Genomic DNA, 14,386 nt, shown 5'->3' with positions numbered 1-14,386 from the left:
ATTTGGGCCCAAAAGGCCCTTTTTCCCACCTCACTGCCCACAGCCTTGTGCCTCTCTGAGTATCTGCTCTGTCTCTTTCGGCATCATGCCCCCTTTGTAAAATCTTAATTATCTGCCCAAATCCTTCCCTCATTTATGGAGAGAGCTAACCAGTCCTTTCTTGTGTAAAATGTTTCACTAATTATGGCTATTATGGCCATTTCTTCATACAATAAGGGCATTCTAAAAGTTTGAATGGTTAGATTCTTTTACTTTCAATTTTAGAAACATCTCTTCAATATTTTTGCACATGCAACCTCTAAACTCTTAACTGCTCACAAGAAGAATCAGTTTGGCTATTATGTATACCATCTAGCCAGATCTGATCACTGTCCCAAATGTTGGAGCCTGGCTTATAATTCATAGTGTTGAACACAATCTAACATACTCTTTTCTGGTTTATCATCATGTTATTTGGTTAATTACTAATACTGTCTCAGGTCCAGGGGTACATATGGGGAAGATAGGCTGCCTAACCACGCATTTCCCAAATCCTGATTCTTTTCAATGAAATAGCATTTGCAAGTTATTTTTGTTGGTTGACTGGTTGGTCAGTTGGTTGATTTGCTTGGATTTTCAACCACAGAAAGGCTAGTTCTCTGTGTCCCGTTTCATTTTTTCAAATGAAACTTTGCCTTCCCAAAGAGTCTTGACCTAACAATCCAGATTTTTAATCTGATGTATAATATTCAAACTAAACTTGAAGCATTTATGCTTTGGTAATCAAAAGCGAATAGAAACAAAACTGAGGTACTGAATTCAGCCTTTGCTTCTGAAAATCAGTTTTCTTCATAGTTAATATTTTCTGAGATTAAAGCCTTTTCCTTTTCAGTCAGGAAAGTAGATAAATTTATAAATCAGCATCATAAAAACAGATATACACTTAGAAATCAACCACCTGAAGATTTCTTCTTTCTTTTTATTCTTTAGGGTCATGTTGTATGAAATTTGAAATAAACACTCTGCAAATATTTATCCCATGTAGCTTTCTTTATTCCCAGAGTTCCACTGAGATGCTAGATTTTTTTCAAACTTGAATTAAACTGGTCTTTGAACTCAACTCTGTTCCCTATACTAAAATGTTAGTGTATAATTAAATATGCAGTCACCTCTTCTTCACTCTTACTAGAGTTGCTTAGTTGCTGTCTGTGTGTGCCCCATACCCAACAAACGTTTTAGGCTTCTCTTGGCAAAAATACAATTGATAACAGCTTGATATTATCTGGGGAACACAGTAAATGTAGTGAATCACATATGACCTAGAATTCTTATTATTTCTTCCATGGTACCTGCTTAAAATGGTCTGACTTTCATGCCAGCCTAAATTGATGACAACTCATTTTCCCACTGAGACGCTGAGCTATTTTTATGCATGTTTGCTGATTTGCATGTGGAAGATATTTTACATTTCACATCAAAGATATTGAAGGCTAGAAACGAAAGGAAACAAGAGTTGTAAACAAATTATCTCTTGAAAAACCTGACTTGTGGACTCTTTTTTATTGTATTTAAATTAGTTTGATGACCTTGGCATAGTCTGTGTTAATTACAGTGATAAGCAAAATATTATTCCCAACTGACAGATAAGGAGGAAGCCACGTTTACAAGTCATTCTTCATAACCCCAAACACTAAAAAAATTATCAATTATTTAAGAATCAATAAAAAAGGAAATATCTGTTCTTAACTTATCATGGTTCAAATATCATTTTCCATTTAACCATTGTAATGATAATTATACATAATTTGTTTACATTATATTATTGCTCTAGGCAAGACTTTTATTTAAATCTTGTTACTTTCATGTTAAATAAAAGAGAAATATTTGGCTACAGCTACTGTAATAGCACAGCATAAGCAGAAGTGGTTTTTAAAACTATATGGCAGGTCTAAGCAAAAACCCAAGGAGCATTTGTTTGTGGTTTTGTTACCTAGCTTGTGTGCATGCATGCTAAGTCACTTCAGTCGTGTCTGACTCTATGCAAACCCTATAGACCATAGCCCCCCAGGCTCCTCTGTCCTTGGGATTCTCCAGGCAAGAATCCTGGAGCGGGTTGCCATGCTCTCCTCTGGGGGATCTTCCCAACCCAGGGAGCGAACCAAGGTCTCTTAAGACTCCTGCATTGACAGGCAAGTTCTTTACCCCTAATGCCACTAGAATACCAAAATGTTTGCATTTAAGAAAAAATCCTGACATCAGTTGTCATCCTCTGAAACTAAAGGGTGGATTTAAATAAATAAATATAAAATATTTTGAAATCGTCTATCCTTCCAGAACCCATTGTGTCAGAGTGTGTGTGTGTGTAAAAATTTTTGGAAGAAGACAATTTATCTTTTTATATGTTCTTTCCCTATATTCCCTATAGAGTATAAAAAGGAATTGGTGAAAAAATAAGAGAATTTTTTAGAAAAGAATAATCTAAAGGATTATTTCCAGCCTCTTTTCTTTCAGCAGAACACATGAAATTCAAATTTCACCTGGTCATACCTCCTGGCTATGATTGTCCCCACACCTAGTAATGAAAAAATGTGTGCAGAAGGAAGTCTTTATACAGTGGCAGGGCCTGGTGAAAAGAAAATAAGGATAATAAGAGAAAGAGGCATGTGTACACACAATCTTAGGATGGTAGCTTTGCTTCTCCTTGGGATTCAGATTAGATAAGATTCATCACCCACAGTTGAAAGGAGCCCCGGGTAGTTTCCAGTTTCAGAGCTAAAAAGGAGGAAGGCATTTAAATTTAAAGACGAGCCATGCAGAAGATGGAGAAGCTCCAAGAGCTAGCAGTACAGAAGAGCCATTGGAATGTTTGACATCCCAGAAGCAGTCACTTCTTAAAAAAAAAAAAAAAAAACATTTTTTTATTGGAGGATAACTGCTTTACAATGTTATGTTGGTTTCTGCTGTATAGCAATGTGAGATCAGCCATAAGTATACAGACAATAGCCAGAGAATGGAAGCAACCTAGATGTCCATCAGCAGATGAATGAATAAAGAAGTTGTGGTATATATATACAATGGAAGACTCGTTGGAAAAGACCCTGATGTTGGGAAAGATTGAGGGCAGGAGGAGAAGGGAGCAACAGAGGATGAGATGGTTGGATGGTATCACCAACTCAATGGACATGAGTTTGAGCAAGCTATGGGAGATGGTGAAGGACAGGAAAGCCTGGCATGCTGCAGTCCATGGGGTCACAAAGAGTTGGACACAACTGAGAGCCTGAACAACAAATATACAATGGAATATTACTCATCCATAAAAAGGAACAAATTGAGTCAGTTGAAATGAAGTGGATGAACCTAGAGTCTGTGAAGTAAGAGTGAAGTTAAGTCAGAAAGAGAAAAGCAAATATCATATATTAACACATATATATGGAATCACTTCTTGATAAGGCTCTAGGTTCCAGTGTTATCAGATCCCAGAGGCCACAGTGAATTGGAAGTATCACCAATCTTCTCCAAGCAAACTGCCAGAGCTACAAAATGAAAGTTTAAATATCAAAATTACTCTATGAAATATCGTGAGGGTACATTGCTTTAAAGAGATCATCAAAAACTACTTGATGTCACTACCTTGACAACAATTCAGGAGAAAATTTGTGTCACTTTGCCTCCTTTCTTCAAGCTCCTTGTGAGCTGCAGAAGCTATTCTGGTAAAGATACTTCAGATGAAAATTCTTTATAGACCCAAGTTTTAAGTGAAACCTGCCTCTTTGTCTGCTTTCTCAGTTCTTGATCCATTTCATTTGAGTGCCTTTTTTCCCCTGTTTGCATCATTCACTTGGCTTCCTCTATATTATTTTTTAAATTTATTTAATTTTCTCTTTTGGTCATGCCACATGGCATGTGGGAATCTTAGTTCCCTGACCAGACATCAAACTCACACCCCCTGCACTGGTAGCAGAGTCTTAACCACTGGACCACCAGGGGAGTCCCTTGGCTTCCTCTATCCATGGTCATAGTTTTGGCCTCCCAGGAATAAGTGATGAGGAGAAGAATTCGAGGTACTAGGTAGTATAGAAACCATGTGGACAGTGAGAACCAAAAGTCAGAAATGCTCTTGGCACTAGATGCTAAGAACTGTAGCAAAATAAGATGAACAGTTTATTTCCACAAACTCATAAATGTAGAGAATGTCATCCCTATATATACCAAGAACTACTTTCCCTAGGGATTCATGTGGGAAAGGAAAGGAACATGAAAGGAATTCAATGATGCCTTTGAACCAGCACTGGCAAGGGCCAAGGCAAAGAAAATGGCGACAAAAAGACAAGAGATGTGTATGTACATCTGCCAGTCCCTTTGAGGAAGGAAGGGCTGGGAAAGAGCAAGGCGGACAGGCAAGTGGAGGTGAGGAAGGAGAGAAGGGCCCAAAGCATTGGAGAGACAGAAAGAGTGAGCCATCAAAGGAGAATCTGGGCAACTGCTTGCTTTCTGCTGCCAACCCTGCACCATCGTGATGTCAACAGGTCTCCTCCAGTGCCCAGGCTTGCCAGTGACACCCAGCTTTGTTAACACATCACCTTTCTCCCCTAAGGCATCACCAGAGTAATTTGTAACAAACACATCCTCCTGGTTGATCCTCCCATGTTTCTTTTTCTTTCCTTCTTGCACACTCATCATCAGAGGTTGTGACTGTGTAATTATTAGGCCTTTGATTTAAGGAAATAGCACAATTTCTGGGACTGAAGGTTCAAAGTAGCATATGTAACAAAGCAGAGAAATAGTTTCAATTGGAGGGAAGAATTTTGACTATTTCATAGTGTTTTGAGTGGTTTTACAGGGATCTGTCCATGGGGTTTTCCAAGTAAGAGTACTGGAGTGGGGTGCTTTCTCCAAATAGGTAGATCTATTTTGTGTTATTTAAAAAAAAAAATGTTGAGGGAGATGACTGGGCAGTGGTAGGATTGTAGTTACTGGATAATGAGCGTAGAGGGCTTTGCTGTCTTGGCGGGATGGTGGGAAAACTCCAATGGCTTAAAGTGGTTGTTTGGCCCTGACAGCATGTTTCATAGTCTCAGAAGCTGAAAATCAATATGCTGTTACAAAAGCTTAGCTTCATCAGAAAAGTTAATTCTCCTAGAGCATTAATTTCATTTTTAAAGTCAGTTTTGTTTGTGTGCAGTTGTACTTTTTGAGTAATAGGTACAGTCCTGAAAAGCTGAATGAAGTCATATTTAACAAACCCATGACTACCTACTCTATAGTAGATATTTTTTATACATAAAATTTGTTTTTAAATTTACTATAAGCCATACTATTTAAGGCATCTTTGTAGTATATATTATTGTAAATTACAAGAATTTCAGTTATAATATGCATAATTTTAATGTGATATTCATTTATAAATTGCTATATTTTGTGCTCTGTAGTCTGAAAAAGTGGTACTTTGTAGTAAAACCTTAAAACTTTTAAAGTTTTTGAGATTTTTAGTTGCTTTATTTAGCCATTCTTACATTTATGGGCTTCCCTGGTATCTCAGATAATAAAGAATCTACCTGCAATGCAGGAGATCAAACCTGGGTTTGATCCCTGGGTTGGGAAGATCCCCTGGAGAAGGGAATGGCTACCCACTCCAGTATTCTTGCCTGGAAAATTCCTTGGACAGAGGAGCCTGGTGGGCTACAGTCCATGGGGTTGCAAAGAATCAGACACGATTGAGCAGCTATCACTTTCACTTTGACAGTTTCATATTACATTAAGAAACTTTGGAAAAGTTGGGGAAGTTTGTGGTGAAAAATCCAATAATTTCTATCCAAGTAATTAAACACTTGGTATTCAAACAGTCACACAGTTAATTTTTTTATTCTCCATGAAGGGAGAAAGGGATAGTTTTAAGTACATCAGTGTTGCAGGGCAAATTCTTAGCCTACAAAAGAACAAACTCTCTTTAAGCATATTACAAGCACAATTATAATACTAAGAATCAATATATTTCTCGATGAAGCATGCATATTCATTATAGTAAATCTTGGGTGACTTTGGCTTGGCCACACGTTATTAGTTATTATTTATATTTCTATGTATTCTTTAATAAAACTACATTAAGCTGTCATAAAATTACCAATTAAATGAATGTTCTTCCTAGTAAATATAAAATAATAAGAATTTGCTCTTGGTGGGCCTCTCTTCACCAGTTATAGACACAAAGTGTATGAATATATACATTTATAAGGCTCAAAGGTTTATTTCTCTGGAAGTTTTCCTTGCAGCTTCACAGCCAAGGTCAGGTGATTTGTGCCTGAAGTAGGAAAACACTTTTAATATGACACCAATCTCTAACTAGGTAATTTTCAATTCTCTGTTCAATACAGACAATCAGAGAATAGAGAGCAGGCTGCAGAAGTCAGCTTCTTGTGTGGGGTCTGAAGGCTGGCTGGACTTAGTGAACTACTCCACTGAACACAAGATAGTCTGTGAGGAATGCTGAATGAATGAATTGTCATTGTGTCTAGGCATATGCAATCTATTTGTTAGGCAAATAGCAGAGGTCAAATCTGGGATCACAGTGGGGCTTGTGTAATTGTAATTACAGTTCTCAGGCCAGGTTGCTACTTCTAGCCCAACTCTGAGGAAATCTAAAAACATCTTGAACTTTTCAAAGTAATCAAAGAGCTGTCCAAGTGGAGCTTGGATGTAGTCTTGGGAGTTTCTGTTGCCAGTTTCTGTTCTCGAATGCATTGCCGTGTTTACGCTCTTCTTGGCTTTCCCATCTTATTAACCAGCTCTCCTCCCAAGGACAGTGAAGTCGAGCAGAGCAAACTGCTGGCTAGGGCTGCTCCAGCTTTGCTGAAGGGCAAAGGGTAAGTTAAAGCCAGAGTGTGCTGGAACCCTGAATTAACTGAACTAAAAATGCAGATTTCTTGTGTCAAAGATGCTTTGTGTTTGAAAGACCATCTTTGATTTAGCCAAAGCAGCTTCATCATAACCCCATTAACAGCACCAAGTAGTTATTTTGAGTAGACACATCTGTGTTGTTACTTACTTTCCCTGATTTCCCTGTTAAAATGACTAAGCTTCAGATTTGATCTTCCAAAATATAATCTTTGCTTACAACCTATTTCAGTGTATTTACTGTACAGATGAATTACTTGGACTTAGTGGTTTGAAGAGTGCAGATCTGCATTCTTAAAAGTGACAACCTAAGTGGAAGTCTTTTTTTAAGTGAGTGAAATGGCACTGTGAATTTCATTGCTTGGATTTTGCTTGTGTTTTTTCATAGAACATCGCTTAGTTTTCCTTTACCTGCTTGGTCTTCTAAATGCCCTTACTACCACAGACTCACTCCTGCCTGCCCCACTTATTTCTGTCTACCTCTCCTAACAACATCCTTTCTTTCCTCCTGCCCTGTTTCAGGATAAAGTACAGCCTGAATGTGGCAGACAGGCTAGCTGATGAACATGTTCTCATCGGGTTGTATGTCAACATGCTCCGGAACAACCCATCATGGTTAGTGCAGGTTTGGCTGCTTGACTGTCCTGAGAGAGGGGAACAGTCTGATCTCTTGACAAGCAGTCTCAGCAAGGGGCAAAGTCACTGGATGGCAGAGGTGTCACTCAAGTATTTTTTTAACCAATTCAATTAAAATATCTTGTGATATTACTTTGGACACTGCCCATTAATGTACCATAGAATTCACATTTTTGCTAATATCTTAGCTAAAGCACAAGTTGTGTAAATGGGTGCTGTTCTAAATATTAACATCTAGAGAAATCCAGGACTCTGGGTCCCTCTGGTCAATTCTGTGTTATATGTGCCATATCAAATTACTGCACGATGGTGATGCAAGAATTTGTCTTATTCCGAGGACTTGTGTGTTTCTGCCAATTTGGAGAACAATGCTCCATTCTCTTAAGATGTGGAAAAGAAATAGGATAAGATCATACCATGGAAATCATTTCCTGAACAATGATAACATTGGGAGATATTGTCTTTCAACTCTTCTCTTACAAATGTTTCAGTGTACTCATCCTGATAGATGCAAAGCTTACTTTCAAATGTGTTAAATGTGTGAATTCAGATAAAGTATTAGAATAACGGCATTCTTAGAGTTTTCCCTTTCTATTTTAGGGAATGTGTGACATAGGAGATTCCTGCCATTGGTGCAAGTTAGTTAATAATAAATGTACATTTTCAGTTTGAATGGAAATAAATGGACACACTGTATAATTATCCTATGTTTCATCCTAGTTTAGACAACTGTTTTACAAACATGTTTTGCAAACCAGTTCCTTATAAGTATTTGATTTTATTTAATAACTCTAATATAATTTCTCTGAACTAAGAGCCTATGGATTTGTTTGTAGTCATAACTGTTTAGGGGTTAAATTTCCTCTAAAATTGATTCCCTTTCTTCTACTGTGTCACAGAAAACATCCTTGAAACATTTGGCATCACTCTCACCACTTGGTATTGTTAACCACTTCTTTGTTTCTAGAACTTTCCTCTCTTGACTGCTTCTGATGCCTTAGAAATATTTTTTGAAAGATTACCACATGAGTTTAAGTGATACATTGAACATTTATTTGTTTTAATAGTTATATATTTATCTTCAGATCAGATCAGATCAGTCGCTCAGTCGTGTCTGACTCTTTGCAACCCCATAAATCGCAGCACGCCAGGCCTCCCTGTCCATCATCAACTCCTGGAGTTCACTCAGACTCACGTCCATTGAGTCAGTGATACCATCTAGCCATCTCATCCTCTGTCGTCCCCTTCTCCTCCTGCCCCCAATCCCTCCCAGCATCAGACTCTTTTCCAATGAGTCAACTCTTCACATGAGGTGGCCAAAGTACTGGAGTTTCAGCTTTAGCATCATTCCTTCCAAAGAAATCCCAGGGCTGATCTCCTTCAGAATGGACTGGTTGGATCTCCTTGCAGTCCAAGGGACTCTCAAGACTCTTCTCCAACACCACAGTGCAAAAGCATCAATTCTTCGATGCTCAGCCTTCTTCACAGTCCAACTCTCACATCCATACATGACCACAGGAAAAACCATAGCCCTGACTAGATGAACCTTTGTTGGCTAAGTAATGTCTCTGCTCATGAACATGCTATCTAGTTTGGTCATAACTTTCCTTCCAAGGAGTAAGAGTCTTTTAATTTCATGGCTGCAGTCACCATCTGTAGTGATTTTGGAGCCCCCAAAAATAAAGTCTGACACTGTTTCCACTGTTTCCCCATCTATTTCCCATGAAGTGATGGGACCAGATGCCATGATCTTCGTCTTCTGAATGTTGAGCTTTAAGTCAACTTTTTCACTCTCCACTTTCACTTTCATCAAGAGGCTTTTGAGTTCCTCTTCACTTTCTGCCATAAGGGTGGTGTCATCTGCATATCTGAGGTTATTGATATTTCTCCCGGCAATCTTGATTCCAGCTTGTGTTTCTTCCAGTCCAGCGTTTCTCATGATGTACTCTGCATATAAGTTAAATAAACAGGGTGACAGTATACAGCCTTGACGAACTCCTTTTCCTATTTGGAACCAGTCTGTTGTTCCATGTCCAGTTCTAACTGTGGCTTCCTGACCTGCATACAAATTTCTCAAGAGGCAGATCAGGTGGTCTGGTATTCCCATCTCTTTCAGAATTTTCCACAGTTTATTGTCATCCACACAGTCAAAGGCTTTGGCATAGTCAATAAAGCAGAAATAGATGTTTTTCTGGAACTCTCTTGCTTTTTCCATGATCCAGCAGATGTTGGCAATTTGATGTCTTGTTCCTCTGCCTTTTCTAAAACCACCTTGAACATCAGGAACATATCTATCTTAATTTGTATTTAATATTCATATGTGTGTGTGTATATATATATATATAAAATCAGCATATTGGTTTAATTTTATACTATATCCTTCTGTTTTGGGAGATAAAGATGCACTCTTCAGCTAAACCCATCTCTTTATTCAAATTTTCCCAGTTTGTAAATCAAACAGTTACTTTTCTTTCTTACATCTATCTCTACCTCCCAAAACTACAGTGGAAAGAGTAATGGTTTTCATCTTACTCCCAATGAATTTGGACCACCCCCAGTGTTATACAGTAGCTGAAACAACAGAACTAAATGCTTAAATTACCTCCCCCCAAAAAATCTGTGTTGGGAATCTTCAAAGCAAGATATAGTAAAGAGCCAATCATGTCTGAAGGCAATGCCGAGATCTCACACATGTCCTCCCCCGAAATTCTAAATACATTCCAATTATTTCTACAGCTCTTCTTTGACCTTTTCTTAATTAAAGTTGTAACAGAGAAATCTCTGAAGAGGAGAGCACAGAGTTTGACACTCCCAGCCCTTTTCCCTCCTCCAGTGGTTAATCATATTGACTTGATGGCCACTTAAGACCATAAACCTGTCTCAGCAGAGACACCTTACATCGACTTGATGAAAGCTAGATGTGATTTGTATTTTGAAAACAAAGCAGAATTTAAGACTGATCAATGAAGCCAACTCCATTTTAATAACTCCTACTCTCCATAATTCTCATCCCTGTTTTCCATCCTTAAAAAATTCCAGCTTCTCTTTTCTCATTTTCCCCCTCCCTTTCCTTTATTGTAATTAATTGCTAATGATTCCCACACCTGCCAGGATTCTGTAAGTGATGAAGTGATCTCTCCTCTCCTTTATTATCATCATAGCTATGATGCTTTACTGTCATTCAACTATAGTGAGATCTAGAATGATGGTAACCACAAGAGTTACTTTTCTTTAAGTATATGAAGCATATGATTGTGTTTTTATTTTGTTTTTGTTTTTTATTATTTTTATTGGAGTATAATTGCTTTACAATGTTGTATTAGTTTCTACTCTACAGCAAAGTGAATCAGCTATACATGCATCCCCTCTTTTTTAATTTCCTTCCCATTTAGGTCAGACAAAGCATTGAGTAGAATTCCCTGTGCTATATAGTAGGTTCTCATTAATTATCTATTTTATGAAATTGAAAGTGTTAGTTGCTCAGTCATGTCCAACCCTTTGCAACCCCATGAACTATAGCCCGCCAGGCTCCTCTGTCCATGGAATTCTCCAAGCAAGAATATTTGAGTGGGTTGCCATGCCCTTCTCCATGGGGTCATCCCCACCCAAGGATCAACCCAGGCCTCCCGCATTACAGGCAGATTCTTTACCTTCTGAGCCACCAGGGGAGTAGATAGTATCAGCAGTGTATATATGTCAAGCCCAAGAGCTACCGTTTTTTAAAGCATTTGCCTCACAATAAGCATTGTGTTTAAAACTTTATTTACATAATTTCCCCTGGTCCTTAAATAAGCCTGTAGAGTAAATACTCTCATCCCCATTTTATCAATTGGTAAAGGTACCAATTCGGAGAGTCTACATGATTCTCTCACAGACATGAATCCACTACACAGTGGGGCAGGGATTTCTACCTTCATCTACTTGATCCCAAGCTCATAACCACTATGCTACATTGCCTTTTATAGAGCCTACATAAATGCATGCTCTCCAGAAAGCTCTTTTAGACACTCCGCACTGTATCCACCACATCTCTATTTACTAAAATTGCATATCCTACTATATTATTTTTATTTCATTTTAAGAGATATTTTGAGCATATACTAGTAAAAGGAATTGTTAACAAATTATCATTTATGTATTTAGTTCTGCACATTGTGATTTCTCATTTTAATTATAAGCTTCAAAAGGACAAAGCTTTTCAGTCTCTTGGACCTCATGACAACAGCCAGAATATCAATAATAAATTTTACATTTATGAAGTGCTTAAAAAATTACAAAGCCCTTTCCCACACATTATTTCATCTGCTTGTCAAAGCCCATAAGTTTTGATATTATTATTTCCATCTCATTGATAAGCAGATGCCGGTTCCAAGACATCAAGAGACTTATCCAAGGTCACTTGCCAGCAAGGTCTTCTAATACTGACAAAATAATTCGTTTTCTACCTCATTCCTCAGTCTTCATGTCTGTGCATCCTTCATGAGATGGTCTATAAACAGGAATCTAATAGTTGTTCTTGATTAAAAGGTATGTTTTTGTGATTATCCATATATGCTGCTAATTCACTCTAGGTGAGGGCATTTTCCCCTATATCTATTTTCCCCTGTATCTACTTAACATAATGGGAAACTGACTCATTTGTAAACAGTCTGCTGCTAAATTCAAGGTATACTTTTGTGTCCTTGCTGGTTCTGATGTCAGATAAGCCAAACAAATAAACTGCAGCTCAAGGGAGAATTCCTGCTGTCTTCCTAATTCCTAAGTGAAGTTTTAAAACCCTTAGTGGTTTTCAAGCACCTTCTTCAGAGGTGGAGGAGGGGTCTCAGAGTCACACAGTGAGGGCTTTTACTGGCCTCCCCTAAAGCTTCCCCAGGCTTGCTGGTGGTTTATAGGACAATGGTGGCAGGCACGCCAAGGGATATAGGAAACCAATCCAGACCTCACAACTCTAACCGTAATTATAAACCTTGGTGCTTACCAGTCAGACATTTCTGGTGTGTTTCTTTCAACTCTGAAAAAATGGGCTTCCCCTGTGGCTCAGAGGTAGAGAATCCACCTGTAATGCAAGAGCCACAGGAGACATGGGTTCAATCCCTGGGCCAGGATGAACCCCTGGAGGAGGGCACAGCAACCCACTCCAGTATTCTTGCCCAGAGAATCCCATGGACAGAGGAACCTGGTGGGCTGCAGCCCATGGGGTCTCAAAGAGTTGGACACAACTGAAGCAGCTTAGCACGCGCTTGAGGGAAGGAGGCAGCACAGTGTAGGCTACCGTCTATACTCTGATGGCATGGTCCATTGCTCTCACTTTGTCAGGCCCCTGATCTCATATAACTGGGTTAAAATTTGTCCTGCTTATTGTTTTTCTCAAGTAGACGAAATTGGACATTTTGATGCCTATTTCTGGGTTTCACATATCAGGTCTAAATAGTCACTGGCTCACTTGCTCCCTTTTTTTTTTTTTTTTTTTTTGGAGCACCATACAGCTTGTGGGATCTTAGTTCCCCAAGCAAGGATTGAACCCATGCTCCCTGCAGTGAAAATACAGAGTCCTAACCACTGGGCCGCCAGGAAATTCCTTTGCCTCCTTTAATAGATTGCTATGATACTTAAGTTCACAGCTTAGACCACTCCCCAGGGCTGTAGGTCTGTGTGTGATCTAACCTGCGCTTTCCCCTCTCCCAGCCTCAGCTCCCTCAGGGTTTTCCCGCTCAACCACAATACTTATTAGTCACATCAGTTTTGGATCAGTTCCTTGAAGATACTCCTAAAACTGCCTCAATGACCATGATACTAGCTTTTCCCTATGCCTAGAACATTCTTCCCCATTTTCCTCCTGCCCTTTCCTTCCACACACATGAATTTTCTCCTTCTCTGACTTCCAAATACTGATTAAAGGTACCTACCTCCTCAGGTAGGTCTCCCACATTAGTGATCATGGGGTACTGCGTATTTCATTCCTGTCATAACTGTAATCATTCATTGCTTGGTTGGTTGGTTCACCACCTACCTTCCACTTACAGGGCAGACCTTCTCAGACTCATTCACCACCATCTTTGTGGCATCAGCACAGTGCCTGGCATACCATAGATGTCCAGTAAAGGCCCACTGGGGTTGGAGACTATTGATAGTACTATAGACATAAAATTCCCTCTCACTGTAAACAAAATTTGTGATGAGTCCTCAGGAAAAAAATTCTCCCTATAAAAATAATTTCTGCTATTAAGAAAAAAACCACCTATTATAAATTAGCCCTGAAATTAGTATAAGAGTATAAAGTAGGTTGTTGTGGTCACAGCAAACTGTGGAAAATTCTTAAAGAGATGGGAACACCAGACCACATGACCTGCCTTCTGAGAAATCTGTATGCAGGTCAAGAAGCAACAGTTAGAAATGTACATGGAACAACAGATTGGTTCCAAACGGGAAAGGAGCACATCAAGGCTATATATTGTCACCCTGCTTATTTAACTTATATGCAGAGTACATCATGTAAAATGCTGGGATGGATGAAGCACAAGCTGGAATCAAGATTGCCGGGGAAAATATCAATAACCTCAAATATGCAGAGGACACCACCCATATGGCAGAAAGCAAAGAACTAAAGAGCTTCTTGATGAAAGTGAGAGGAGAGTGAAAAAGCTGGCTTAAAACTCAACATTCAGAAAACCAAGATCATGGCATCTGGTCCCATCACGTCATGGCAAATAGATGGGAAAACAGTGGAAACAGTGAGAGACTTTATTTTGTTGAGCTCCAAAATCACTGCAGATGGTGACTGCAGCCATGAAATTAAAAGATTCTTGTTCCTTGGAAGAAAAGTTATGACCAACCTAGACAGCATAGACATTACTTTCTCAACAAAGGTCCATTTAGTCAA

At 38.8% G+C, this 14,386-nt stretch overlaps 1 protein-coding gene across 19 annotated transcripts in view; it reads left to right on the top strand.

The window, feature by feature from the left end:
• The window catches only part of DTNA (dystrobrevin alpha), a 461,852-nt gene that overhangs the window by 388,018 nt on the left and 59,448 nt on the right, over window positions 1-14,386 (top strand). For 12 of the 19 annotated variants that reach the window (XM_070361690.1, XM_070361688.1, XM_070361685.1 and 9 more), the window contains 2 exons: window positions 6,762-6,839; window positions 7,393-7,485. The exons of 4 other annotated variants lie outside the window; for them this stretch is intronic. In XM_070361690.1, coding sequence (XP_070217791.1) covers window positions 6,762-6,839; window positions 7,393-7,485 — 171 coding nt within the window. The remainder of the gene's footprint in view (window positions 1-6,761; window positions 6,840-7,392; window positions 7,486-14,386) is intronic. 3 more of the 19 variants (XM_070361687.1, XM_070361693.1, XM_070361698.1) reach the window with 1 other exon arrangement.

Source organism: Bos mutus, chromosome 24 (assembly GCF_027580195.1).
Source record: "Bos mutus isolate GX-2022 chromosome 24, NWIPB_WYAK_1.1, whole genome shotgun sequence".
NCBI classification, from domain to species: Eukaryota; Metazoa; Chordata; class Mammalia; order Artiodactyla; family Bovidae; genus Bos; species Bos mutus.
Note: the sequence above shows the minus strand (reverse complement) of the source record. Positions and strands in the feature narration are given on the sequence as shown.